The sequence below is a fragment of the Chiloscyllium plagiosum genome, chromosome 5 (genome assembly GCF_004010195.1).
Source record: "Chiloscyllium plagiosum isolate BGI_BamShark_2017 chromosome 5, ASM401019v2, whole genome shotgun sequence".
NCBI classification, from domain to species: domain Eukaryota; kingdom Metazoa; phylum Chordata; class Chondrichthyes; order Orectolobiformes; family Hemiscylliidae; genus Chiloscyllium; species Chiloscyllium plagiosum.
The window spans coordinates 24203244-24230973 of NC_057714.1; the positions used below are offsets into that span (position 1 = coordinate 24203244).

General features: G+C 40.4%; 1 protein-coding gene across 14 annotated transcripts in view; it reads left to right on the plus strand.

The window, feature by feature from the left end:
- LOC122549761 (serine/threonine-protein kinase 31-like) overlaps window positions 1-27730 on the plus strand; it is a 105386-nt gene that overhangs the window by 31716 nt on the left and 45940 nt on the right. For 13 of the 14 annotated variants that reach the window (XM_043689740.1, XM_043689742.1, XM_043689738.1 and 10 more), the window contains 6 exons: window positions 1868-2026; window positions 6836-7218; window positions 10400-10577; window positions 16230-16354; window positions 21836-21995; window positions 25838-25960. In XM_043689740.1, the coding sequence (XP_043545675.1) occupies window positions 1868-2026; window positions 6836-7218; window positions 10400-10577; window positions 16230-16354; window positions 21836-21995; window positions 25838-25960 (1128 nt within the window). The remainder of the gene's footprint in view (window positions 1-1867; window positions 2027-6835; window positions 7219-10399; window positions 10578-16229; window positions 16355-21835; window positions 21996-25837; window positions 25961-27730) is intronic. The other variant, XM_043689748.1, reaches the window with a different exon arrangement.

Consider the following 27730-nt stretch of genomic DNA (forward strand, 5'->3'; position numbering starts at 1 on the left):
TGGTTGATGCGTGTGTCCTGAAACCCTTAGCGAGTTGGCGCCCTTTTCACTGATATAGAGGAGACCACCTTGAGAGCAACGAACACCGTAGATGAAGTGGGAGGATGTGCAAGAAAGTCTCTGCCTGATTTGGAAGGATCCTTTGAGACCTTGGACGGAAGTGAGGGGGAGCTGTGGGTGCAGGAATAGTCTTTGCGGAATGGTATCTTTGGTGCGGTGTGATTATAGGTGGTGGAAATGGCAGAGGATAATGTGCTGTATATGAAGATTAGTGGTGTGGAAGGTGAGGACCAAGGGTTATTCAATCCTTGTTGCGGTTGGAGGGGTGGCGTCTGAGGGCGGAGGTCCGCGAAGTGGAGGAAATATGCTGGGGCATTGTTGATCACGTGACAGGGGGAATTGCAGCCTTTGAATTAGACCATTTGGGATGTCCTGGAGTGGAATTGCTCCTCCTGGGAGCAGATACAGTGGAGGAATTGGGAGTAAGGGATAGCATTTTTACAGGAAGGGGGGGTGGGAGGAGGTGTAGTCAAGGTAGCTGTGGGAGTTTGGTTTGAAACATATAGAGTCATCCACTGGAGATAGAGACTACCATAGTTGAGGTAGGAGAAGGAGATGTCAGAGGTGAACTTAAGGTCAGGGTGGAAGGTGTTTGTGAAGTTAATGAACTGTTCAACCTTCATGTGGGAGCATGAGATGGCGCCTAGCAGAGGAAATGTGGAGAATGGTGCAGGTGTAACTTCGGAAAATGGACTGTTCCATGTACCCACTGAAGGGCCAGGCATAACTGGAGCCAATGCAGGTGCCCATAGCTATCCCTTTTGGTCTGAAGGAAGTGGGATGTTTTGAAGAATAAGTTGTTGAGATTGAGGACCAGTTCTGCCAATTGAACCAATGTTGGTGATTGGGGTCTGGTTGGGTCAGCGGGGAGAGAGAAGCTGAGGGCTTGGAGGCCTTCATTCTGGTGGGTGGACATATACAGGGACTGGATGTCCACAGTGAAGATGAGGCATTGAGGGCAGGAGAAACCAAAGTCATGCAGGCGGTGTAGGGTGTGTGTGGTGTCCCAAATGTATATCAGGAGTTGCTGGACCAAAGGGGACAGGACGGTGTCAAGGTATGCAGGGATGTGTTGGTGAGGCAGGAGCAGGCAGAGACGATGTGTTGACCAGGGCAGTCAGGTTTGTGGATTTTTGGGTAAGAAGTGGCGGTGTGGATTTCTAGAACTGAGGTTGGAGCTGGATGGGAGATCCTCTGAGGTGATGGTCGGGGAAATGTTGGTTTGGTGACAGGAGGTGAAATCGTGGTCGAGGAGGTGTCCGTGGGTTGGCGCTTGGCTTCGGTGATGTAGAGGTTGATGTGTCCGCTGGTTTATTTGTGAGGTTGGGGTTGGAGTGGAGGGAATGGAGGATTGTGCGTTGGAGTGGATGAGAGGGATGGGATAAGTTGAGGCTCTGTGATCCAAGCAGAGCTTGAGTGTATTTGAAGCAATTTCTTTGTCCCCTCCCAGATAGTTGACAATGTGAGAAGTGAGAAAACAGAACCTGATGCAGTAAACTATTTTTCAGCCATCTAGGCACAATGCCCAGATTATTGTAGTTAATTCTGCAAGAGTTTTGTCAGCACATCATGTGCTCCTGGTTTTAAAGAGGATGCAAGTATTTGTTAGATGGTCTTCCCATTGCTTCCATCACATGCTATGGATTCATTGTTAGGAGCATTTCTCGAATGCTATTGTGTGTTATTGCACAGTATTGAGTAAATCAAGCAAACATTTTATTTTTGGTTTAAGAAAAAAAAATCATTTGTGAAACTGCTTTAAGTATTTGTGCATAAAAAACACCAAATTTATCTTTTTATTTCCCAGTGTCTGATGACTTATGTCGATTATGGAAATTCTGAAACTCTAAAAAAGTCATGTATTGTCGAACTTCCGGAAGATATGCAGTATCCTGGATTGGCCAGCAGGTTCAAACTCTGGGGTCTGCAGATTCCACATAATCAAGATGTAACTCCATTTGACCAGGTAATGCACAATATATTGATAGTGTTGATGGTGCCCATGCAATGACTTGCTTCATGATGTGCAAAGTTTGTAAAATGTTTTGGTTTTATTCATGAAGATTACAGCATCAGAAGATAAGACCTGTATGGTTCAAGTGATTTGATCTGAAGGGTCCAAACAGAAGAGTTGTTTCTTTTGCTCTTTGTTCTAGTAGTTCCATTAAATGTCACCAAATTCTTTCAGTTTTGCACAGAAATGCAAATTTATAAATAACTAATTTAAGTTGATTTCTAATAATTTGAGTGAACTTACAGCAACAACTTGTGTACTGCCTTTAATGTAATAAAACTTAGCAGGGCATTTCACAGGAGCATAGTAAAACAAATAAGCCATATAAGGAAAGAAGTCAGATGACCAAAAAGCTGGTCAAAGAGAAGTTTTAAGGAATGTCTTCAAGGAAGAAAGTTAGTCAAAGTTCATTGTAAAGTTGCATACGAATCCACTTGCCTTCCTTCAAGAGAATCCTTCCACTCAAATAGTCTGTCAGCTATCCTGACCAATGTCTGTTTTCTGTCCTTAGCATTGCTAGCCTGTCTTTGCTTGCTTGCTTTATTTACAGCAATTTCACCTGTTCTGATAAATATTAAATGTCACTTAGAGTTTGGAAGAATAAGAGGAAATCTAATTGAGGTACACCAGATGCTAATGGGGATTGACAAAGTCAATGTAGAAAGGATGTTTCATATTTGGGCAATCTGGAATGAGAGAGGGCATAGTTTTAGGATAAGGGGTAGCAGATTTAAAAGAGATGGGGAGAAATCATTTCTCTCAAACGGTTGTGAATCTGTAGAATTCCCTACCACCAGAGTGCAGTGGATCCTGGGGCATTGAGCAAGTTTAAGGAGGAAGTAGTCAGATTTTTAATTAGTTAAAGCTGACAGGAAAATGGAGTTGAGATCAAGATGAGAAAGTGTTCAATGGTGGAGCAGGTTTGAGCTGAATTACTCTTGCTCCTAGTTATTGTTATGTTCTTAGTGCAACTTAGAACTAGAGGGTAAAGTGAGAAAGGGAACAGAAGTGATCAGTTGCTTTTTGCATAAACTTTTACACCCTACAGGGAACGTGTCCTTAAAGCCAGAGGTTTGCCTTTCAGGAAAGAAGTTCCTGAAGTTGGTACAAGTGTGGAACTCTCTCCAACAAAAAGTCGTCTTTGCTAGCTCAATTCGCAATTCTAAATCTGAGTTTGTTGGATTTATGGAGGTGCTTAATGGAATTAGGATGCAAATCAGCTATGATCTCTTGAAGGATGGCAGAACTGGCACTTGGTTGCCTATTTTACCACCGAAAAGAATGCATTTAGGATCTTGTTCTATCATAACTCTGTAAATAGACCTTGGTTTAATCAACACATTTGTTTGAGAAGAAATCCTTACCCCTTGCTGCAATTAGCAAAACCTGATTTTATGGTTTTAGGACATTTGATGCAACGTAAACTGTTGAAGACAGCTAGTTGGGGAATGGGGGTAAAAAGAGAATAGTAGTCAAATTTTAAATAGAAAGTGAAGTTTACAAATTTGTGCTACACTACTGTTTGTAATTTGCTAACTGGGCCCTACTTTAAGTTAGTTCACATAAATTGTAGCAAATTTGTGATCATCAAATTTAAGACCAAGTCATATTCTGGACTCAAACAAGTGCTTTTATCTATAAAAGAACATGCTGAGTAGTGCTGATGTTTTGATGTTTGACCACTGGATGTCACTTCTGCACTGAAAACAAAGTTAACTATAAAAAAAATCATGGTTCATGTGTAAGTAGAGGTCAGTGAAGGTCGTGAGAGTTTGTAGAGGTAGGTTCAAGATTAATGATCAAGGCCTGGGGAATAGTTTGCTTAGTTATTCCTGGTACGATGTACAGGGTAGATTTAAGCAGGTTAACGATTATGCAATCTTCTTATTCAATAATAAGATAGCAGTGATGTTATTAGTGGACAAATCAAATCCCAGACTGAAACCTGGCTTGGTGTGGTCGTGGCCTTGTGGTATTGTTGCTTTACCAGAAATCTGAGACCCAGTTTATGTTTTGGCGTACCCAGGTTCAAATCCCACCATAGCAGATGGTGGAACTTGAAACAAATAAATACTTTGAATTTAAAACCTAACGACCTTGAAATTATTCTTGATTGTCAGGAAAAAAAATCAGTCTGGTTCACTAATGTCCTTTCATGAAGGAAAGTGTTACCCTTACTGAGTCTAGCTTGCGTGTGAGTCCAGACCCACCGTAATGTGGTTGATTCTTAACTGCGTTTGGAAATGGCTGAACAAGCTGATAGAATAAACTGCAAGAAAGGAGAAAAGGCATGAAACCAGATAGACCACCCAGCACCAACTTGGGCACTGGAAATTATAATTACAAACACACCCCTATCAACCCTGCAAAATCCTCCTTATTAACATCTTGTGACTCGTGTCAAAATTAGAACTGTCTCGCAGGCTAGTTTCCTTAGAAATAACATCCAAACCCATGACCACTGCCACCTAGAAAGACAAGAATAGCATATACATGGGAACACCACCACCTCCAAGCTGCTGACTCTCCTGACTTGGAAATATATTGCTGATCCTTCAGTGTCACTGGGTAAAACTTCTGGAGTGCTCCTCTTAACTGTTTAGTGGATCAAGAAGGCAGCTTGTCACCACCTTCTCAAAGGCAATTAATGATATGCAAGATTAGTTAGTTGATCTTTCACAGGACCACTAGTGTTTGGTTTTAATAAAAAGTAGAAGTTTATACAAAGATTAAAATTATAGAATTGCGGGCGGCGCGGTGGCTCAGTGGTTAGCACTCAGTTGTATCACAGTGCCAGGGTCCCAGGTTCGATTCCAGCTTTGGGTGACTGTGTCTGCGTGGAGTTTGCACGTTCTCCCCGTGTCTGCGTGGATTTCCTCTGGGTGCTCCGGTTTCCCCCCTCAGTCCAAAGATGTGCAGATCAGGTGAATTGGCCATGCTAAGTTGTCCATAGTGTTAGGTGCATTAGTCAGAGGGAAATGGGTCTGGGTGGGTTACTCTTCGAAGGGTCGGTGCGGACTTGTTGGGCTGAAGGGCCTGCTTCCATGCTGTAGGGAATCTAATCTAATCTTAAAAAAACTATGTATAACTCAAAATACTTTGAAACATGATAAGATGATTCCACTAATCCTAACAGTACTCTTCTACTGTACTCACCAGAAATAATTCCTTTCTCTGTCACATCTATGGAGACAAATTTAACTGTGGCTTCAATTCCATCCGTTAAAATTCTGCAGACCTCTTACTACAGCTAAGTATAGGCTTTCTCAGCTTCAAATAACCCTTCAGTGTATTGGACTTGGCGGTCTAGAATTTTAAAACTAAATGTGTTAGGCTGAAGTAATCTATTTCTTAACCATTAGAAACTAGCTCCCTTCTTTAGGAGCAACTGTTTTACACATCTGGCTTCAACCAGGACTTCTGCAAACCTCCCATACTGAAATTAAAAACCTTTTTCTCTTTCAAAGAAAGAAAATGGAACAAGCTGTTCCTCTTTCCCCCATGCCAAATATCCAGAAAAACATACTGGATCTTTCTGTCTGACACCTAATGCATTTCTGTTTATGCTGTTTGTTCATAAAGTTCCCAAAGTAAAAAAGCCCCAGTACTCTTCAGGAATACTTTCTCCAACTGATTTAAATAAATTCCCACCTCTGGCAACTGTCTGTGTGGAGTTTGCACATTGCCCCTGTGTCTGTGTGGGTTTCCTCCCACAGTCCAAAGATGTCCAGGTTAGGTGAATTGGCCATGCTAAATTGCCCGTAGTGTTAGGTGCATTAGTTATGGGTGAATGCAGGGAAATGGGTCTGAGTGGGTTACTCTTTGGAGGGTTGGTGTGGACTTGTTGGGCTGAAGGGCCTGTTTCCATACTGTAGGGAATCTTGTAAAATAAAATCTAAAAATAAATCACATGGTGACAGAATAATTTGTAAGTTAGTCATTCAATCCATTCAGATACGTAAACTGGGCCCACATGTCACTAGTTCAAGATCCAAATGCTTAAAAAAATTTTCAAAATATATAACTCGCGCATCTTGCATCACAATAGAAATGAAGGTTTCTTAATTCTTGACATTGGGGCAGATTTTATAGGATTGGGGAAACTATGTAAATGGAATGGACTTTATCTGAATTGGACAAGGTCCAATTTCATGAGTATAAGTATTCAAGATAGAGAGGATTTAGTCGATAAAGGAGGAGCCAAAAGACTGAAAAATTAAAAATAAGCAACTATTCGCAAATAATAATGGATCTGGATGTAAGGTGCACAGCAAACTGATGGCCAGATAGTATAGACACTGATCCAACTACTGATGTTTACAATATAAAGACTGCTCACAGAGAAAATGACAAATTAAAATTGCCAAATATTCTCCGAAGTGATAAGCCTTGAAATTGTCTTTATTTATGGTAGGAATCTTGGAAATGGAATGGAAGCTGTAATATCGCTGAGGTGACAGGAACTTTCAACAGTGCTAAGAATAAATTTTTAAAAATTGACTTTTTCAGAGCGGACTTTAACTTTATTAAGAAGAACTGTGTGGATATGGTTGAGTGACACAAGTTGGAGGAAATAAAGTCTTCATATTTACTACAAAACTAGATTATGTTAACTATTTTCTAAATGTTTCCATTTTTAGCCCTGTCTGCCTGTTCAACATTACATATGAGTTCAGTTCCTTATTTACTGGATATCCAGCAGTGGATAGTTAATTGACTTTAATTGCTCTAATACATGGATTTCTTTTCTCCTTCCTTCAGGGAAGAAGTTTTCTGGCCAGTTTAGTAAATGACAAAATAATCCGAGTTAATCACAGAGATACAGCTCAGGATGGAGTCTTCCTTGTAGATGCACAAAGTGACGCTCTAGATGTTGGACAAGAAGTTATGGAAAAGGGATTTGCTGAAAAGTGCAGGACCTCTTCTGCCCACAGCAATGAAGGAATAAAAAGTAACGTGGTCCCATTGATTTCTGGTAGAAACGCTGAAGAGTTTCAGGGATTTGGTAGTGGTTCACAGAGAATGAAGATTACCCTTGATTTGAGAAATGATCGGCTGGGAAATGAACCTAAGGGACGAGTAGACACCATTGAATATGACAGAGATCTAAGGCTGGATCATGGAAATACTCTTGTATGTTCATTGTAAGTACAAGATGCTCAGTATTATTCTGTTTTTGAAACATTAGTTAAGTTGGTTTTATATAAACTCCTGCATAATAAAGGGGACTTATAAGAAAATACGACAATAACTGTGAGAGACATTGTACTAAGATCAATTGGATAAAGTTCTTTAGCAAAGCCAGTCTGTATGGTGAGTTCATAGTGTGTTCAATATAATTTCTTAGAGCAGCATGTTCTAGAACAAACTAGGGAGCAGGCGGTTCTGGAATGTGTAATCAGTCAAGATTAGTGCATGACCTCCTTGAAGAATGCTCTGGGCAACAATGTATACATGTTCTGTTTGTCAGTGAGAAATTTTGGTCGAAGGTTGTTTCTTCAGCTGAAGTACTGCAATTTCCAGGGTATAGAACATTACAGCACAGTACAGGACCTTGATGTTGCACCAACCTGTGGAACCAGCCCGGCTCTGCAGCTTATCTATGCCCTTCTGAAACCTGCAACGTCCTTTGGCACTGTCCACAACTCCACCGACTTTAGTGTTATCTGCAAATTTACTAACCCATCCTTCTTTGCCCTCATCGAGGTCATTTCTAAAAATGACAAACAGCAGTGGCCCAAAACCGTTCCTTGCAGTACACTACTAGTAACTGAACTCCAGAATGAACATTTCCCATCAACCACTACCCTTTGTCTTCTTTCAACTAGCCAATTTCTGATCCAAACCGCTAAATCACCCTCAATCCCGTACCTCCATATTTTCTGCAATAGCCTACCAAACGCTTTACTGAAATCCATATACACCATATCAACCGCTTTGCCCTCATCCACCTGTTTGGTCACCTTCCCAAGGAACTCCAAAAGGTTTGTGAGGCACAACCTACCCTTTACAAAACTGTGTTGACTATCCCTAATCAATTTATTCCTTTCTAGATGATTATAAATCTTGTCTCTTATAACCCTTTCCAACACTTTACCCACAACCAAAGTAAGGCTCACTGGTCTATAATTACCAGGGTTGTCTCTACTCCCCTTCTTCAACAAGGAGACGATGTTTGTTATCCTCCAGTCTTCTTGCACTACTCTTGTAGACAATGGTGACATAAAGATCAAAAGTCAAAGGCTCTGCAATCTTCTCCCTGCCTTCCCAGAGAATCCTAGGATAAGCCCCATCTGGCCCAGGGGACTTACCTATTTTCACACGTTCCAGAATGGCTAAAGCCACCACCTGTGAATCTCAATCCCGTCTAGTCTACTAGCCTGTATCTCAGTATTTTCCTTGACAACAATGTCTTTTTCCAGTGTGAATACTGAGGAAAAGTATTCATTTAATGCTTCTCCTATCTCCTCTGACTCCACGCACAACTTCCCACTACTATCCTTGATTGGCCCTAATCTTACTCGAGTCATTCTTTTATTCCTGACACATCTATAAAATGCTTTAGGGTTTTCCTTGATTCTAGCTGCCAACGACTTCTCATGTCCCCTCGTGTTGCTGCTTAGCTCTCTCTTCTTTTAGGTCCTTCCTGTGTGAAGACAGATTTCACTGCAATAGCCTGGGAAAGTAAGTTGGGGTAGAAATTGTAGTAGACTTTTGTAACTGAACAGATACATTCCACAAGAAGGATGCACCATTGGTCGCTAATGCAGAGGCTGAGGGTGATATCATTAAAGGGAGGTCAGAAGATTGGACATCTTTTAGAAACCAGCAGAAACTGACTAAAACAATAATATTGGAGAAATTCAAATGAGAGGAGAATAACTAGAAATATAAAACATTTTCACAAGAATATGAAAAAGATGTGATTAATGTGAGCGTTGTTCACTTTAAGAGGGGGAGAGATTGGGGAATTAATTTGGGGAAACAAATGGTGGAGTTTTTTGAACAAGTGGTTAGAGGGTAAAGGTAAAACAATATTAAAAAAATGCGAGTGTGAGCATGAACATTTTGGCTGGGAGACTTACAAGCAGAATAAATGGAAAGAGAGAGACTGTAAAATCTGTGGTACAGTAGGATTTAAGCGTCCTTGTGCAACACTGCAAAAAGCTAGCATGCAGTTGCAACAGATGATTGAGAAAGCAAATGGAATATTGCCTTTTATTGCAAGGAAGTAGAGTATACGAGCGGAGAAGCGTTACTAAACCTTAGTGACAGTGCATCTGGAGTGCTCCACAATGTTGGCTCCTTACTTAAGCAACAACATAATTGCACTAGAAATGGTACAGAGAAGGTGAACGGAGATGATTGCTGGGATGAATGGGTTACCTTGACAGTGAGAGTCGATTAGGCCTATTCATTGGGGATTAGAAAAATTGTCTTATTGGAACATATTCTGAGGGGCCTGGGTGAGGTTACATGCTGAGGGTTAGGGGTCTCTTGTTTAAGATTGGGATGAGAATTCCTCTAAGGCTTGTTAGACTTTGAACTTCTGGTTCCCATAAATCCAGATGGATTCAAGAATAAATTAAGCAGAGCTTTGATCAATAAAGGAGTCTCCGGTTATACGGGACAAGCAAAACAAAAATGTCATTAAGGTGAGACTGAGGTCAGCCATGATTTTATTGGATCATGGAACATATCTTGAGGGGCTAAATAGCTTAGTTCTGCTCCTGTTTCTTACAGTCCACCAATTTGATTTGAGACTAGGTTACTAAATAGAAGATTGTCAATGCTTGAATGTCACAGAATTTTGCTATGACTGTTTTTGTTAGGTTAGTATCAATGGCTAGAGAAATCATGATCATTCGGCCTTTTTGAAATCAATGGATTTGCTCATAGGATTAATTAAATGGCTCTCTTTTGATGCTTAAAAGAACAGTATAATTGTTAGCTGTGGGAGCATCTAAAAGAGAGGAATTATCTTTTCTTGTCTACCTCCAAATATGTGACATGGCACTTTAACCAGCTTTACCAAGGGAATGGCCAGCATTACTTGGACAGATGTCTGCATCCTGTCAAGATCACGCAAGTTTTGAGGTTCTTTCTACATTTAAGTACAGATTTTGATTCTTCAATTGTCACTCACTGCTCGAAACGAAACTAAACAAATTTATCAAGTATTTGCTCTATTGCAAAATATGCTGCTTTTATACTGTGTTGAAACAAGTTACATCAAAGTTGGTTGTTTTAAAGCATAATGAATGGATAGTGCAGAGAAGTCAAAAGTGATTTTCAGTAACCACTTCAAATCCGTTTTATTTTGAGGGAGAGAAAAATATCAGGTCAATGTCGCCCTGGAAAAAAGCTCAATATGGTGAAGATGCAACATGATCAAAAGTTACTAGAAGATCAAAATGAAAAGTTGAGAGTCAAAAATAGCAAATATCTCCAAAATTGCAATTTACTGCAGGGCCAGATTAAGCAGCAGCAACATGAATTGAAGGTAAACTATTGTCCAATAAATGTGATTACTTACTTTGAGACTTTCTTAGTCTTGCTCTAAAATTTTGCTTTAAAGATTTTTTTTTTTAAGCTTTGAAGCTGTTGCTAAAAATGTGCAGGAGAACCGATTCATACGGAACTCTGTTTTCACGAAGCTGCAGGAATACAGAAATGAATATTGTCATTTTTGCTCTAGTACTGGCTGTTACTGTATGATTTTTCAAAGTATATTGAGCTGACTGTGTACATTTTTGAGGAAAAGGAAGAAACTATTAATGCTGGAATAGAAAATTAATACTGCACTGTTAGGGAGAAGAGACATTAGTGTTTCTATAAGGATTTAGTTAGAATTGAAAAGGAAGGCGGAGAGCCTCTACATTATATTGGAAAGGTAGTAAAAGTTTGTGGTTGTGATTTACCATCAGGGTTTGCAGCATTGAATACCAAACATTATTATTTTAAGCCTTTGATAATTAAGTGTGCACTTAACAGCATATTCATTTGTAGAAATTAATTGTGTTCCAGTCCAGTACTTGATGTACAAGTTGATCAGGCCTTCGACGTTTTTTTTGTCTGGAAGATCCATAGGAGAGATGTGATTTTTCTGCAGGAGGCCACAAGACAGACATTTAAGAAAAGATTGAGAGGAAAATTAATCATGACGGTTAATTCAGGGATTTTGATCTTTTTGCAACACAGTGCCAATGACTTTGCATAGTCAAAGCAAGTGAATATATATATTCCAGTGCCATCTCCTACCAGGTAAACTCACCACCATTCATACTCGAGACCGTCACGCACCCATCAACAATCCCAAGAAACAAGGTTCAGAAGTAACATTTGTTTGCAACAGCTGTCTGTCTCTGTCTCTCTGTATCTCTCTGTCTCTGTCTGTCTCACACACTTAGCACTCCTGGAAAGCTCACATCTCAGCAGTTACTTATGTCCAGCCATTCAAAGATGATGTGTTCATTACTCAAATATATTCCAACACACAAACAATCTTCCCTTTTTGTCAAGTCCTGTGGCACCTAATGAGGGAGCAACAGATAATCAAAGGGAGGTAGGCACATTTTGGAGGCAATGGTGCTGCAAATAGGGGTTGTGTTGAATAAAGTTGTTGTAGCTGAGAACATTTAAGGATGACGATATCTTACTCTATCGTGAATACATCAAACTCCACTTCACCATCATCTAACAATCTAGCATGAAGTACAAACCACTGATGGTGTGACCATGGACCTTTTTGTTTTCCACTTTTCTCCTTTCTTAAACTTCACTTCTGCATTTAAGTTTTCATACTCAAGAGCTACTACCTGGCCAACAAATGTAGGCTTGCAATGAGGGACATGAGCAAGTACATAGATTTGAAGATGGAGCACCACTGTTTGATTCAATCCTTGTAACTACCGACTTGCCCATTAGAGGGAGTGAGGAAGTGGGGGATTGGCATGTGATAAGTCATTGGGCACAAGTGTTCTGTAGCTATCACAAAGAGAAAAGATGGCACATGTGCTAACTCCCAGATCATTGAGGCTGCTGACTAGGTCCTTTGCGCAAATTTAGATGTGAACTTTAGTGCTGCATCAGGAGAAGGTTAAAGGTCATACACATTGGCATGTTGGCTGTATTGCCACCGATTCTTATGTCACTGCCCAGGAACAATGAGGGGTCTGGTCCCAGCTTGGCACATCTTCTGAAGATGGCTCCATGAGCAGCCCTGAGCCTCGATGTCCCGCAAGTCCATTTATCTTTTTCTCATTCACAGGATATGGACATCCCCCTCCATGCCAGCATTTAATGCCCATCCCTAATTGCCCAGAAGACAGTTAATCAAATTGCTGTGGGTCTGCAATCACATGTAAGCCAGACCAGGTAAGCACAGCAGTTTCCTTCCCAAAAGGATGTTGGTAAACCAGATGGGTTTTCCTGACAGCTGCCAATGGATTCATGATGATCATGAGACTCTTAATTCCAGATGTTTACTGAATTCAGATTCTACCATCTGCCAAAGGAGGATTTGATTCTGGGTCCCCAGAAGGTTATCCGGGTCTCTAGATGAATAGTCCAGTGATTAATACCAGTAGACCATTGCCTCCCCTCCTCCTCCTATTAAAAGTCACTGAGGTAACACTGCAAAGAGTGCCAGGACTTAGACACCTCCTTGATGGTCTCTGGTGAATTGTTCGGTTTTGTGGTGGTGCTGGAAGTGCTGTTGGATAAAGTTGTTCGTGAATATTCCTCCTTTTTGGTGTTTTTAATGTCAGGGTTTTGCGAAGGTGGATATTGTGCTGCTCTGTGCAGGAGGGCGGGAAGGTCAACAGCTTTGGAACATGGCTGGTCTTGGAGTGATTTCAGAAGTTCCAGGGTCAGGTTAACTACTGCTCAGGATAATTGACCTGGAGTGATATTATCTTGATGCTGCCACCACTTCCTTCACTTGAAGCTAAAAGACTGGTGGTGAGGGCTGCACACTTCTGAAAATAAGTTTGTGTTGAGCACAGCAGACCCTTTTGAAGAGACTGCAGCAAGTGTTGTAGGGTTCCACCTGAGTGAGACTGAGGATCCATGGTTTTAGGACACCTATGGTTTTCTCCAAGATCTTCCTGACCATAGCCAACGTAGATCCATTGTGTTTGAGTGGCAGAGGAGTCATGGTCTCTGTGATATTTGTGACCCTCATCTCAAAGTAGCCACTTTCTGGGTGATTCAAAAATGGCAGTAACAAATGATAAAGGTTGCTGCCAGGATGATAGGTAACAAATTATAGGGTTGTATACCAACCAGTTTGAGGGTTATTACCACTTGCTGCAATCTTTCCCTCTTATGATATGGCACTTGCAGAGCCATGTGCATAGCATTGGTGGCTCTCAGTATTGCAGGAAGATTTGCTACCTTGGTAAAGCTACAAACAATTTCACCTGTTTCTCTCCCTGAAAGAAAGCAATGAAATTCCATCTCCTTGTGTCCAGGGCCTAAGTTCCCTCCCAGTGAGGTGATGCATGATGAACTGAACTGTTGGCAATGCTGCCATTTCCTGCCTGATGGTCTAGAGATGTTGAGATTGAGGGCCAAGGTGATCTTTTTGCCATTGGCAATGCCACCTTCGGTCTGTTCAGTGTATAAAGTTTGGATATGGTAGCACATGTAAACGACCCCGTACTTGTTGAAGCATAACTGCTGCAGACACTTCTAGCTTCAATAGATGTAGCAGTGCTGCCTGAAGATCCTTGATGTGTTGGGGTTTCTGTTAAAACCCCTCTTCCTCCTCTGTGTGCACAGATTTCACTCTTTGACATCAGTGTCTAAATACCTCCTCATAGTCCAGTCCATGCAACATCCATAGCCCTCATAAGCATAGCAAACTCTGTTCTTGTAGACCTTCAAGCTCCTTGGAAAACTGCTGCAACACTTCATTTTCACTCTACCTCCACAAACACTGATCACTGTATTTCCTAAATCTCCAGCAGATAAAAGGAAATGAAGAATGTTTATTGGTTACTTAAGGGTCTCAATTTGCAGTGATTTGGAAGGTTCTTCATGGGCCTTCAGATAATTTAGGGATAGTTGGTAGATTCATTTTAAAGGCACTCTGTGCCAAGTCCCTTGATATGCACTAAGAGGTGGGGCCCTACTGAAAGCTGATCCATTGCCTTTGCTGGTGGACCCCGCCCTAGGACCCCTCCAGTCACATGCCTTAGGCCTGGCATCATGCAATATGATTGAGCAGTGGGTGTGTGTCATACTGGCAGCAGCTGCCAGCTCGCCTGTAAACCTGCTGTTATTATTCAGTACAGCTACTCACCTCTAGCCAGCAATTCTTGGAGAGTGGGACTTTCAAACCCTGAGATCCTTGTTCCTGGGAGAAGACCTGCTTCTGGCCCATTGGGAAGGTGATCCGGCAGATCTCCCGGGAAATAAAACAGAACTTTTGCTTGCTCTCTAACCGGTAATTCTCACATAAGAGAAGTGTGCAAAACTCAAGTGCATGGAATTGAGGGTAATGTACTGACATAGATAGAAAACTGGTTGGCAGACAGGAAACAGAGTATGAATGAATGGGTCCTTTGAATGGCAGCCATTGACTAGTGGGGTATCACAGAGATCAGTGCTTGGGCCCTAGGTCTTCACACATTAAGAAATTAAATGAAGGAACAAAATGGAATATCTTCAATTTTGTAGATGATGCAAAGTTGGGTGGGAGGATGAACTATGAGGAGGATGCAGGGATGTTTCAGTGCGATTTGGTTAAGTTGAGTGAGTGGGCAAATGTATGGCAGATTAATTGTGATGTGAATAAATATGACATTATGCAGTTTGGCAGCAAAAATGGGAAGGCAGGTTATTATCTGAATGGTGGAAGGTTGCACCACCCCGGCCCCAATGTGAGACCCGGATGTCCTTGTACACCAGTGACTGAAAGTAGGCATTCAGGTGCAGCAGATGGTGAGGAAGACAAATCGTATGTTGGCCTTCATAGCGAGAGGATTCAAGTACAGGAACAGGGATGTTGTTGGAATTGTGCAGGGCTTTTGTGAGACCACATATGGAGTATTTTGTGGAGTTTTGGTCTCCCTATCTGAGACAAGATTGCAGCAAATGTTTACCGGTCTGATTTTGGGGATGGCAGGACAGATGTATGAAGAGGCATTGGATTGATTATTGTTATATTCCCTGGAGTTTAGGAGAATGATGGGGAAGCTCAGAGACCTACAAATCTAAAAAGATTAGACAGGAAAACATAAGAATATTCACGATGACAAGGGGGTCACATTCAATGGATATGGGACAGGCCGTTTAGAATTGAGATGAGGAGAAATCTCTTCACCCAGAGAGCCATAAGTCTCTGGAACTCTCTGCGACAGAAAATGGTTGAGACTAGACACAAAGGAGTTGGACATAGTTCAAAGTGTGTGGGATAGGAACATCATAATGAGTCGGATGATCAGCCGTGGTTGTATTGAATGATAGAACAGGCTTGAAGGGCTGAATGGCCTACTCTTCCTATTTTCTATCTTTCTATGACTGCGACCTCATGACCTTCCCATGTTTCTGTCCATAGGTTTCTAGAAGTTTTGAACATCCTTGATAGATCTGCTTCTGCCCAAATGGTCATACAGGGCACTTCTAGTGATATTGTTGTTTATCTTGGCTATTAGTGAAGTCAAGCCAGTCAGCTGTAGGCACCTGTGCCTCACAAATCATGCTCTAATTACTGCTGCCAGAAAAGATGCAGAAAACAAATTGATCAGGCTATGTTTCTTATGCACCTATTACGTTTGAGAATTTTTATGAATGGACAAAATACTTGCAATCTAGAACATTTCTGTTTTCAGAAATGGTTTCCTTTTGTGCACTTTTATGTCCTGATTTAAAGAAATAATTTTAAGTATGGCACCCACTTACTCCTCAGTCCCACTGTATTGCTGTTGCAAATTGTCATTTCGTATTTTCTTTGGGAGCTGAGGGAGACCTGTGTTACATATCAAATGGTAACAGTCAGGGCCATTGCCAGGCTGTTGGCTGCAGTTGGTGCATGGCATGGTAATGCAGAAAGTTATAAAATGAACATATGTTTTATATTTAAAAAGTATCAAGTGCATTATTGCTGATAGGACATCAGAACATTGAAGCTATTGTCTGTTTCTTTTAGAAAATTGAAGAAAAATTAAAACAGCATCAGGAAACTGAATTAAAATTAGCAGATGACCTAAACCATGCTGTTGAAACAAAAATCAAAAGCTTGACAAACAAGGTTGAAAAACTCAGACGGGTTAGGTAAGTGTTTTTGGCTCTGTCATGTGAAGTTTTGATGTAATTTTAATCATGACTGCATTGAGACCATCTTATTCAACATTGAATTGACAATGTCAAACATTCATGACTGAACAGTTACTTAAAATTTTAATGTGGACATTTGCTCACAAAATTTGCTGAACACAATTAGAAATTATGGAGTATCCAGTTTGAAATTGGAGATAAAGAATTAAGTTAGTTTTTGTCATGTAAGATTAACCACAAGCCCCAGCTAAAAAGCTGTGTTGTGAACACTGACGTGTCATTCAATGAACTATATTGCGAAGAAGGAATGCAAATCAGGAGCTATTTTTTCTATATTGTTGAAATTTTCTGACCAATGGGTGAGCAGGAAATTTGATTAAGCAGTGTCAACATTAGTTATGTTCACGTAGAGTATTTTAAGATGCCCTGGGCTGTGGAGGACCAAACAGAAGTTACTTTTTGTTCTGTACTCTCCTTTCCTCTGCCTTCCATAGAGATGATAGTACAAATAATAATTAAATACCAGAAAGACATTGAAGTTGCAGCACTGAAACAAGCCGGTTGGCCCAACCAGCCAATGGTGGTGGTAACCTTTTTACGTGATTAAGCAGTTCATCATGTTACCACCATGCTTCAAGATTCCTTTCACCGTTCGTTCGTTCGTCCGTCCGTCCATCCATCCGTCCGTCCGTCCATCCATCCATCCGTCCGTCCATCCATCCGTCCATCAATCCGTCCATTCATTCATTCACCGACCGACCAAGTGCCGAACCCGTCTCAGGATCAATAATTACGATCCGTGCAGTAACGTCTCATGTGAACAACAAAGTCATATGTGTCATACCGTGTGCAACCCACAGCTCGGTACACTATCCGTCACCACCTGATGATGAAACCGAAAAGTCTGTTGATCATCTTCAAAGACCTCCGCAATCTGAGTTGCTTTCTTTAGCATGCTATCAACCTCTGTTCTTTAGTTCCATTGTCCTTCCATGCCACTGAGTTACCTTTCATTCAGAATATGCATGCAGCTGTTTTTAACCAAAGTGCATCATATCATATTGATTTGTGTTGAATTATGTCTATTTGAGTTATAAATGTCCTCTGTCTAAATAGTTCAGTTAATGTGAAGATGCTAATTCCCTTAATCATGATCAAATTGCTTTTCAGTTTGACTCAATAGCACTTACATGTAGAGCATTTCAGGACACATAGCATGTTTGAAGAGTTAATGCTGTAGTCATGTAGGGAATTTTTTAAACTTATGCTTTCACAAGATATGGGCATTTATTGCCCATCTCTAATTCTTCTTTGTTCATTTGTGGGATGTGGGCACCACCAGCATTTATTGCCCATCCCTAATTGCCATTGAGAGGGTGGTGGTGAGCTGCCATCTTGACCCCTGCAGTTCATTTGCTCTGGGTTGACCCACAATGCCATTAGGGAGGGGAATTCCATTACACTTGAATTGAGGTGAAAACACATTGCAGTCGGTCTGAAGTCAGACAGGGTAAGGATAGAAGGCTTCCCTAAAAGGCCTTGATCCAGACTTTCCAAGGTGTGGCAATCCATGCAAACGCTTGAGAAATTTAAAAATGTAGTGACGGCAAGCTGTTTGTGCAACCACTTCAATCCTGACTTGTTCTCACACTGACAAAAGTTAAAGGCGGGTAATGTTCAATATAAAGGAAGGTATAAGATTTTATGGTTGAAATCCCTTCGTTCTCTGAGTGTAAGATTTTAGCTTGAGGCAGCTGTTCATTAACTGGTTTCTTCGCAGTCAGTTGTAGCAGATGTTGCAGTCAATGAAATTTCTTGGTTCCTTGAGTTTTCTCTAGCTTTTTCCGTGGGAACCGGGTGCCATCTATTTCAGAGAGAATTAACTTCTCTTCAATTATTTACCAAAATGCCTTTGGAATCTCCTTTGAAACGCTGGTTCCAGTCTGTTTCTGAGTTGTTCCTTGGCTGCCGCAGGTTGATCTACCCAATGTGTCAATGTACTGCGCTTTTTGCATTTGCTAGTGGCTTCATCTAGAGGAAGTGATAGGTTTCAATGGGTGAAACCCTGGTGTTGGCCAGCAATGGGGCCATTCCACTTTTTTACAGCAATATTCTGATGGTCCATTATCTGTTCCCTGTCGCGCTCTCTTTTTATATAGACAGGTGGAAAGTGGGGGGATTGGTTCAGGGTCTGGGGAGGTGTATTTGAGGTAAGTACAGGGTCTGTTTAATAGTTACTCTGAAGGTAGACCGTGTATTCAGTAGTATCTCATTCTTCCAGACTGACTACTTTACTTGGTCGGAATCATCTGCAAGTTCTGATTTAATGGAGACTTTCAGAGGGTTCCAGGTTTAGAGAAATTGTTGAACAGAACATTCAAACTCCTGAGAGTGTGGGGATTCCACCAAGACCCCATGCACGCTTCCATATCCGCTGGAGTAACGATTATCCAACCAGCAGAAAACTCGGGCCTTTTGGTGAACCAACTAGATATTTATAACAAAGGATGATTGATTGTTTCATGGTCACCATTACTGAGACTAATTTTAAATTCCACCAGCGATGGTGGTGGGATTTAAACCCATGTATCCACAGCATTAGCCCAGGCCTCTGAATTACTAGTCCAATGATGCTGCCATTACACCACCATCATGAGACAGGCAAATTGTGAATAACAAGGTCCTGTAAATAGCAATGAAGTAAATGGCCAGATATTGTACCGTTGTGATGTGGTTGAGCAATAATTGATCAGGGCATCTCTCTTGGTTGTCTTTGAATAGGACCAGAGGGTCTGTTTACAATCTCTCTGAAGGGCACGTGAAGCGTTGTTTTAATGTTTTATCTGAGACACCCCTTCCAACATTCCCGTATCGAAATGTAGTATCAGCCTTGATTAGGGACTGAATTATTTGGAATGGGACTTGAACCCACAACGTTAGATTTCACTGAAGTAAAGTTGATATCTAAGTGGTAAAACAAAATGAAAATCACTGGGAATATTCAAGTTGGTACTTCCTGTTTAACATCTAGATTTCTTATCTAGTTACGTGTTAAGTAACAGTAATTTCCATAAGAAACACACTGGGATACAAAGAGCTCAGTATATTAAACTCCTTGTAAACATACTACAATGCCCATTCTTTCAAAAGGTAAGCTATCAGTTTAGTACTTTAGATATAGTATTTTAAAGATAAATATAATTCTGACTGACTTATCACTGGTAATATGCCTGTGATAAAATTTGTTTGGGTGTTTCCTGCGTTCAAAGAGCTATGAGTTGTAAATAATGGGAATGGACTTCGTGAGAGGATGGTAGAAACTGAGTCAGCTGTAGCTGTCCAAAGGGAAATGGCTTAAGTGCTGGATGGTGATCAAGATACAGAGATATGGTGAAAGGGCAGAAGAACCACCTGAACTGTTCTTGCAGACAGCCACCATAGGCTCTGTGGACCAAATGGCCATCTCTTAGGCCATAGCCATTTTATAATTCTAATCATTCATTGATTCTAACTTGTATAGGACTAAACATTAGCACCTTTTGTAGATTCCAAATACTTAGTTGCAAGCTCGAACTTTCGCTTTGACTAAACCTCTGATACCATACCAGCTCTTCTCTATCATGTCTGAGACCAAGATGGATAACATTCACAGCAGCTAGGGCACGGCCTCCCTCGTCGGTAATGCAACTTATTTTTTATTGATTCGCTCTTTCGTTATCTCCTTTACTTCTGCATACTAAGTTTCTGCTGACACCAGTGGTACTGTGATAAATGCTGACAGCTTGTGCTCATCTCCTTTCACTTAAAGACTAAGTATGCACATATGTATATGTGATAATAGGCCAAATTTTAAATAAAAATCCACTTTGTTTAAAAACTTTCTTTCTCCTCTTTACTTAAATATGTTTTTGTGTGTGTTAGGTTTTCAACACTATTGAAGTTTGATTCAGAGATTTTACAACTACAGCGCCTGCTCTAGCATTTTATATCCCATTGTGTTTCTTAATCAGCAGGTGCATATTTAATTCAAGTTAAATATAATGTCTGGATTACATTAACTATTTTCAAAATCTGTGAAAATAGAAATCATGTATTTTCTGTTTCTTTAAAATATTTCGAATTCTTGTCCTGATTTTGAAATCCTTCATGATTTCACCTGTCCTTGTTTCTGTAATCTCTCCAGCTCTATAATCCTCTGAGCTCTAATTCTGGCCTTATGCATTTTTTCTAATTTTAATTATTTACACCGTTGTTGGCTGTTCCTTAAACTGCCTTGGCCCTAAAATCTGGAATTCACTCATCTAATCCCTCTACCTTTCCTCCTTTTCAGGCACCCCTTAAAATTTATCTATCTCGTTCATAGAGTTGTACAACACAGAAACAGACCCTTCAGTCCAACTTGTCCATGCTGACCAGAAAGCCTAAATTAATCTAGTCTCATTTGCTGCATTTGACATTTATCCCTCCAAACCCTCCTTATTCATATATTCATCCAGCTGCCTTTTAAATGTTGTAATTATAGCAGCCTCCTCCATATCCTCTGGCAGTTCATTCCATACACGCACCACCCTCTGAAAAAGTTGCCCGTAGGTCCCTTTTAAATCACCCCCCCACCCCCCACTTTAAACCTATGTCATCTAGTTTTAGAATTCCCTACCCTGGGATAAAGACTTTAACTATTCACCCTATCCATGCCCCTCATGATTTTGTTACCTCTGTAAGGTCACTTCTCAGCCTCCAATGCTTCAAGCTTTCAGTCACCTGTTTTTAATTTCTTCTTGTCTAGCTCAAATTCTGTTTGATTGTGTTCCAATGAAGTACCTTAGGATAATTAACTCACCTAATGGCTTTGTTTATTTATATAAAGTTCCTCTGAAGTTACTGGAAAACCTCACAATCTAGTTGAGCTGAATTAAAGGTCTAATATTTGATCTTTGGTCACCACTGTTAAATTTAACAGGTAAATATTTTTGAGTACAAGGTATTAAATGGCAGTAGTTGAAGAATGTGGTGCTGGAAAAACACAGCAGGACAGGCAGCATCCGAGGAGCAGGAGAATCGATGTTTCTGGCATAAGCCCTTCTTCAGGAATGCGCATTCCTGAAGAAGGACTTATGGCAGAAACGTCGATTCTCCTGCTCCTCGGATGCTGCCTGTCCTGCTGTGTTTTTCCAGCACCACATTTTTCAATTCTGGTCTCCAGCATCTGCAGTCCTCACTTTCTGCTATTAAATGGCAGTAGACAAATTGGAAAAGTTAGAAGTGTGTGCAGCTTTCAGAGCTGAAAAATTTTAAGATTACAAGTTTTCAGGAACTACCTGTTGGACTTAATTCATGCATTAGGTTTTTAACTGAATTTTCATCAGTGTGAAATGTTAAATGCAAATTTCTTCGTCCTATTTAAAGGAAATCTAACACAATATTCAAGTTGGTTCTGAAAATTTAACTTTTTAGCACTGTTTTTGTGGACACCTTTAGATGTGAGTTCAATGAGAATCATTTTGGAGATGATCTATCTGAAGCAGTGAAAGTAATTACTGAGGCATGTCTATGCATGCTGCACTCAATGAAAAAATTAGAAGATACTTGGAATGAATACAACTGTGCTCAAGAAACACTTCAAGCATGTAACTCAATGGTGAGTTGGCCTGATTTCTGGGCTGTTTTATTATGGTAACTACGTTATTTGCATGTGTATGTTTGGAGCATGTACGTGATTTAATAACGTGCAACAGTTGGTTCTTTTGCATTATAACATATTCTGAGTTAGTTGGTTATAAGACAAAATAAAGTTGCATACAAAATAAAGCTGTTCTTTAGTGTGAAAGACCCAAGCAGTAAAATGGCAGTCACTTGACCCTTGGACCTTATTAATGTGCATTCATTCTTTGTGATGTGATTTTTGGGTGGAGAAAGGAGTCTGCTTTCCAAACCTGCAGCAATGTGATTGCCCTGAGGGCAGTTAAGAGTCAATTAGGGCTGGGCAACAAATGCAGGTCTACTCAGAGGCACCCACATCTTGTGAGTGAATAAAGAAAAAAATTGGTCACATTACTGTTCGTGCAAGATTGTATGTCTGTATTTTGTAACCAGCAATCCGGTGTCTCTCTGAACTTTGGATAGTTTTATGGATGTTCTTGAAGCCGAGGAATGATCATTTTGGGAGTCTTTGAGGAAATGGTGGACTGAATTTAATGATCATGATGCTTGCGCCATCCACTGGCTGGTAAGCAGCAGCAATCCTGCTGCAGCCATTTCCTGGAGAGTGACCTTTGATCAGACAGTTAACTGCCTGTTGTCAGGGTTTCTGTGCATGTTATGAGCAAGGGTCCCATATTCAAGAGCTGTCAGCTGGTCACAAGGCTGGCAGCTTTTCATTCCCAGCAGTTACTAGGAGTAGCAGCTACTGTCTGGACTGGAACAGACCCCTGAGCCAATCATTGCAGTGGAAGCATTAGGCAAGCAGGTCAGTTGGATACGTTTTCGAGGGATATTGGTTAAGTTCTGAGGTTCAGAGAACTTATTGTTTTTCATCTGTTGAAATAGTAGAAGTGGGAAGGAATTCTCAAGACCCTCAATGACCTCTGGTAGAAAGGCTGTTCTCAAACTTCCCTGCTCTAATTTGATCAGGGGGCGCTGGTAGGTGATACACACTTTGCCCTCTGCTTTCTCCCCTCAGCCCCCCCATCCCTAATCTCTGACCAGTGGCTCTGCTGATCAATAGACCTGCCAGCCACTGATTAGCCAACAGTTCTCAGTGGCTGAGACTTTAGCCCCAGGCTCCATGTTCCCAGGGAATTGCTCCCTCTTGGCCCATCAAATAGAGCAAGAGCAAAAAGTGTCAATGTCGCACGCTGACTGGCTCTCCTGTGATTATCATAACCCAGAAATTCATGTGCATGTGCTCCAGGTGCAAAGGAATCTGAAAACTTCATTCGCTTACTATGTCACCTCCATTTGTTCAACTTGCACATCTACTTTAACAAGTGCATGGTCTTCAATGCAGAGTCCTTAAGTCTCAAACAGATGCAGTGAAAACCATGCACGAATTTTATCTATGACTCAGAAGCATAGCTCCACTTAATTACTAAACTTAATTACTCCACTTAACTTGTTCATCAAATTAACTAAAAATTGTATCCCTTTGATTGTGATTGGATTGCTCATTTGCTATCCTGTTGCAATTTGTGATGCAAATTCTGAATATAAAGTCTGATGATCATGGTGGCCCCACAGTTTGGACCAGTGCAGTTCATTTTTTTAAAATTCAGGATGGAAGATTAGACTTTTTGGCTTTCTGTGAACCGTTCTTACTTGGTTTTGATAAATGAGGCTCCTGTTTTCACTTGTACACAGAACATGTTTTCCAAATGAAAGGGTATACTGAATTGACTGTTTTGTGCACGAACTAGATGTGGAGAGAGAGGCAACTGTTATCATCTTTAGGAGTTTTATTATCCAACACCAAAATACCTGTAAGCTATGTGCCATACTACATCAAGTAACACAACTCAAGTATTGCATCCAAACCTACAGACATTCTCCCTTTAATTACCTTTATGTCTCTGTCTCTCATCCCTCGTGCTCGGCTCCTGATTCATGTACCTCGGAGCATCAATATCAGTCTTTAACCCAAAATGACAAGTCTATGTAATTGATGTTGTACTGAGTCATAGTCCTGTATCCTGTGATGTTTTGCACATTCTGAACAAAGTCCGTTTGGTTCAGTTAATTGTACAGACCTCATTTATCAGCGTGGCTCTAACTCTGAGAACAGCTACTTTCAGTGAAATAAATTTCAAGTATTTCAGAGAAGTCCATGTTAAAGCTAAGGTTTGGCATTTTCTGACTTTTTTTTTCTTGACAAGAAAATGTACAAATTGAAACACTGCATTGTATGTATGCATCACTGTGCATTTCTTGCTGAAATAACCTTGCTGACCAATTCTGTGTGATGTTCCAAACCAGTTTATATTGCAAATTCTTGTTCTAATATGCGAATAGCTGGTTCTACTGAACAAGGAAGCAACAGTATGTTTATTATTTTTAGGTCTGGGAACAACTCTGTATGACAGTTGCTGCAAATCTTTAGCTGACGCTCTTCCTGAAATGGAATTTATCGAAGCAGTTTTGCTGCAATATTGGTGGCTGTCACATGTATGGAAATAAGTACTTGGCAGAGATGTATCTGGCCTATACACCTTTAAATGCTGTGGAATCCCAGTGGTTCTGCTGCTGTTTTATCACATCTAGTATTTGTTTAACACCATCTACTTTCCAATACCTAAAGTTAATTTGTGGTTTTAGTAGTTTTGAGTAGATCGGCTTTAAGAAATACCCCGTATCCAGGTCAGAACCTAACTGGCCTTTCATGTTTCAAAGGGCATGCTGTACATGCAACACCAACCCTTCGGCCAATTTAACCTTCGATTTCACTGGTCAGTGAGGCTTATTTCCCTTCTGTATGAGAATGAAATTTTAGCAATTCCTTTTTGGAGTAGGGACACCTCATCAGTTACATTCCAACTTGTGGACTCTTTTGAATAAAATTCAGCACTGACTGATGATAGATCTATTGATGAATCATCAGCATACAGTGTCCATTGTAATTATTGAACATTTTAATTTTCCAGCATATAGCTTTAGAGTGGTTTATAGGCATATCATACCTACCATGTAATCTCATCCCCTAGATTATTAATAGCTGATTTGTATCCATAAATTCATTGATTTGAGCATACAAATTGCCTGTCATAGGTTAATAAATGGGCTTTCTGCTATGTATTTGCATTTCTCCACTCACAACACATTCTCCATTCTTTGCAAAAGGTTTTGTTTGGAAACTGTAAATACAAGCTGTGTTGGTGTATCCAAATAATTCTTTCGTTTGCTCAACTTCCACTTCAATCTAGTGGTATTAAACGTTGCTTTCTCTTCAATTTCACCCATCATCCTAACTCCCAATATAAGTCTTCATGATTTTCGCAAGCAAGCATTTAAATTCCTCAGCAGCCACTTTAATTAGTGTTTTATTTTTGTAAATAGCATTTTTTTTTGTTGGGATGCAAGAAGCAAACAAATTCTTAAGGTAGAAATTTAAGAAATGTAAGACTTGTTAAGATTGAGACTGATCTGAATATGGTTTCAACTCCACATTCCTGTCTGCCTCCTGGAATCTTTTGATCTCTTGTCAATGAATTTATTCAAGGCCAAGTTTAGATTTTTCATTGACCCAGCCTCCATTGCTGTTTCAGGAATAGAATTCTGGAGAGAGTTCATGAATATGAAAACTGTATTATATGTAACATTTGCTACAAATGTTTAGAGATGTTTTGTTGTCTGCTTTATCTGTATTTTTTTCCCCCAAATAATTTTAACTGCATTTGGTCTATTATTAAATCTCCTAATAATGGGATAGTTAATGTTGTTGTGTGTAATCTGTGTGTATTATTTGGAACATATTTTGATTATAATTCTCAGGATGATGTGCACATCCTAATTGACAAGCGTAATGAAGTACGTAGCTCTCTTTATGCTGCAGCAGACGAGTTCATCTCTGAAGTAGAAAAGTTGCCCATTGAGGATCGTGTGAATGTTCTAAAGGTTAGAATGTTTCTCAGCTGATTGAATGCATACGATTCTGTAGTATTAATAATGAGTACCAATTTACCACTTCAGTAGTTGCTGAGAAGCTAATTTAGCAGTTACTGAAAGTGGTAGTTATTGCAAAAGCCATTCCTCGGTATTTGGTTTATTAACATTTGATGGGAAAACATACACAGTAGATATGTGCTGCAAGGACGCTTCAATTTAAATAATATAAAATAGCTGCAGTGCTTGCATTTTGTACTAAGTGACCTATTGTACTCTTATTTACTCAGTCTCCTCTTCCCATATTGTTTACCCAGCATATAAATGGAATACGATAACCCCCAAATTGCCCCATTATTACTGCTAAACTAGTACTAGTTTAGATTGCCTCGAGATGAGCTGATCAAATTTCTCCATCTTCGTAATGGGAATTTGCTGGCCCCACTAGTGAAAGTTTAATATACAGGGACTAGGGGATGAACTCCAATTTCATTTTTTATTCAGCACCAGTTTGCAGTACCATTGTAGTAGCTGTCCTTTCATTCTTCAAAGATCTTGACTTGTCTCTGTGAGAAAAGACTGCTAACTTCCAGATAAAATCTGTTCGTAATAAGATTCTGCGAGAGAAGCAGGATCTATATTGCCAGTGCTTGGGGGTTGAGGGGGAAGGGGTGATGATTGCAGTCAAGTAGTTTGTTTGGCAGATGATGCAGTAGCAGAGCTACTTAATTCCAGCTACCTATAGATTTGTGTGTTTTGTTTTGAAGGGTTGATGAAATTATAAAGATAATTATTGACAATGCAAAAATGCGCATGCCAATTTTTATGCATTATTTCTCATGTAGAGTGAAATCTGCACAAAACAGACACTGACAGTCACAAATTTATTTCATTATAATAGCCACTAATTGCTGCTCAAAAGAACAGAAACTCTCAAATAATGAAGTAAAGAGAGTACCAATTTCCCATTTAAAAGATAGGGCATGTAGGTTAACGGCATCTGTGTCCAGACTCCTTATACAGCAAGCATGGTCGAAGAGGACCCCATGCCAGTAAAATCTCTGGTTGTGGATACAGTTGCACAACTTTATCCCAGAACGTAGAAATAGAGGGGATTGAGGGGCTTCTCTGCCCAGGGGATACTGGCTGAAAACATCCTCATTTCACAAGGCAAGAAGTGCTGGTGAGATAGTGATGGGACAAGGTGCTAGGAATCAGGGCCCAGAAGCAACATCCATTCTTCTCATTTTCCTTCTGAGAGAAATTCTGAGCTCTGCTTGGTACGATTAAACCAGAGTACAGGTTATTGAACAGCTGTGAAGCTTAGAGAATGCTGTGTGGAAATCACAGTGAGAAGGACTGAGGCGGGGGATGGAGGTCTGGAATGGGAGTTGAGACAGCAATGGAGATGGAAACTGGAGTTTAGCAGGACTGAGGGCATTATTTTCCCTTTTCTCTCTCTGGTACTTCACCTGTTTATATGTGGCCTCTTGACCCTTGGAATATCTCATACAATGACTGCACAAGTGTTCTCATCTCCATGAGATCCAATCTTTCTATGGAATATCTAATAACGTTTCTTAACGTCTTGAGATCATTTGTGATGTCTGATGTCTTACCAGAGTATCACATGATCAAATCTCCAGGAATGCCTGCAAGCACAGTTGGCAGCCATAAATCACCAGAATTTGAGGGACTGATAGATTGTAATAGATCCCTATTCAAATTCCCAGCACTTCCAACCATAGGAAGCTCTCACACATGAAGTTAAAAATCACACAA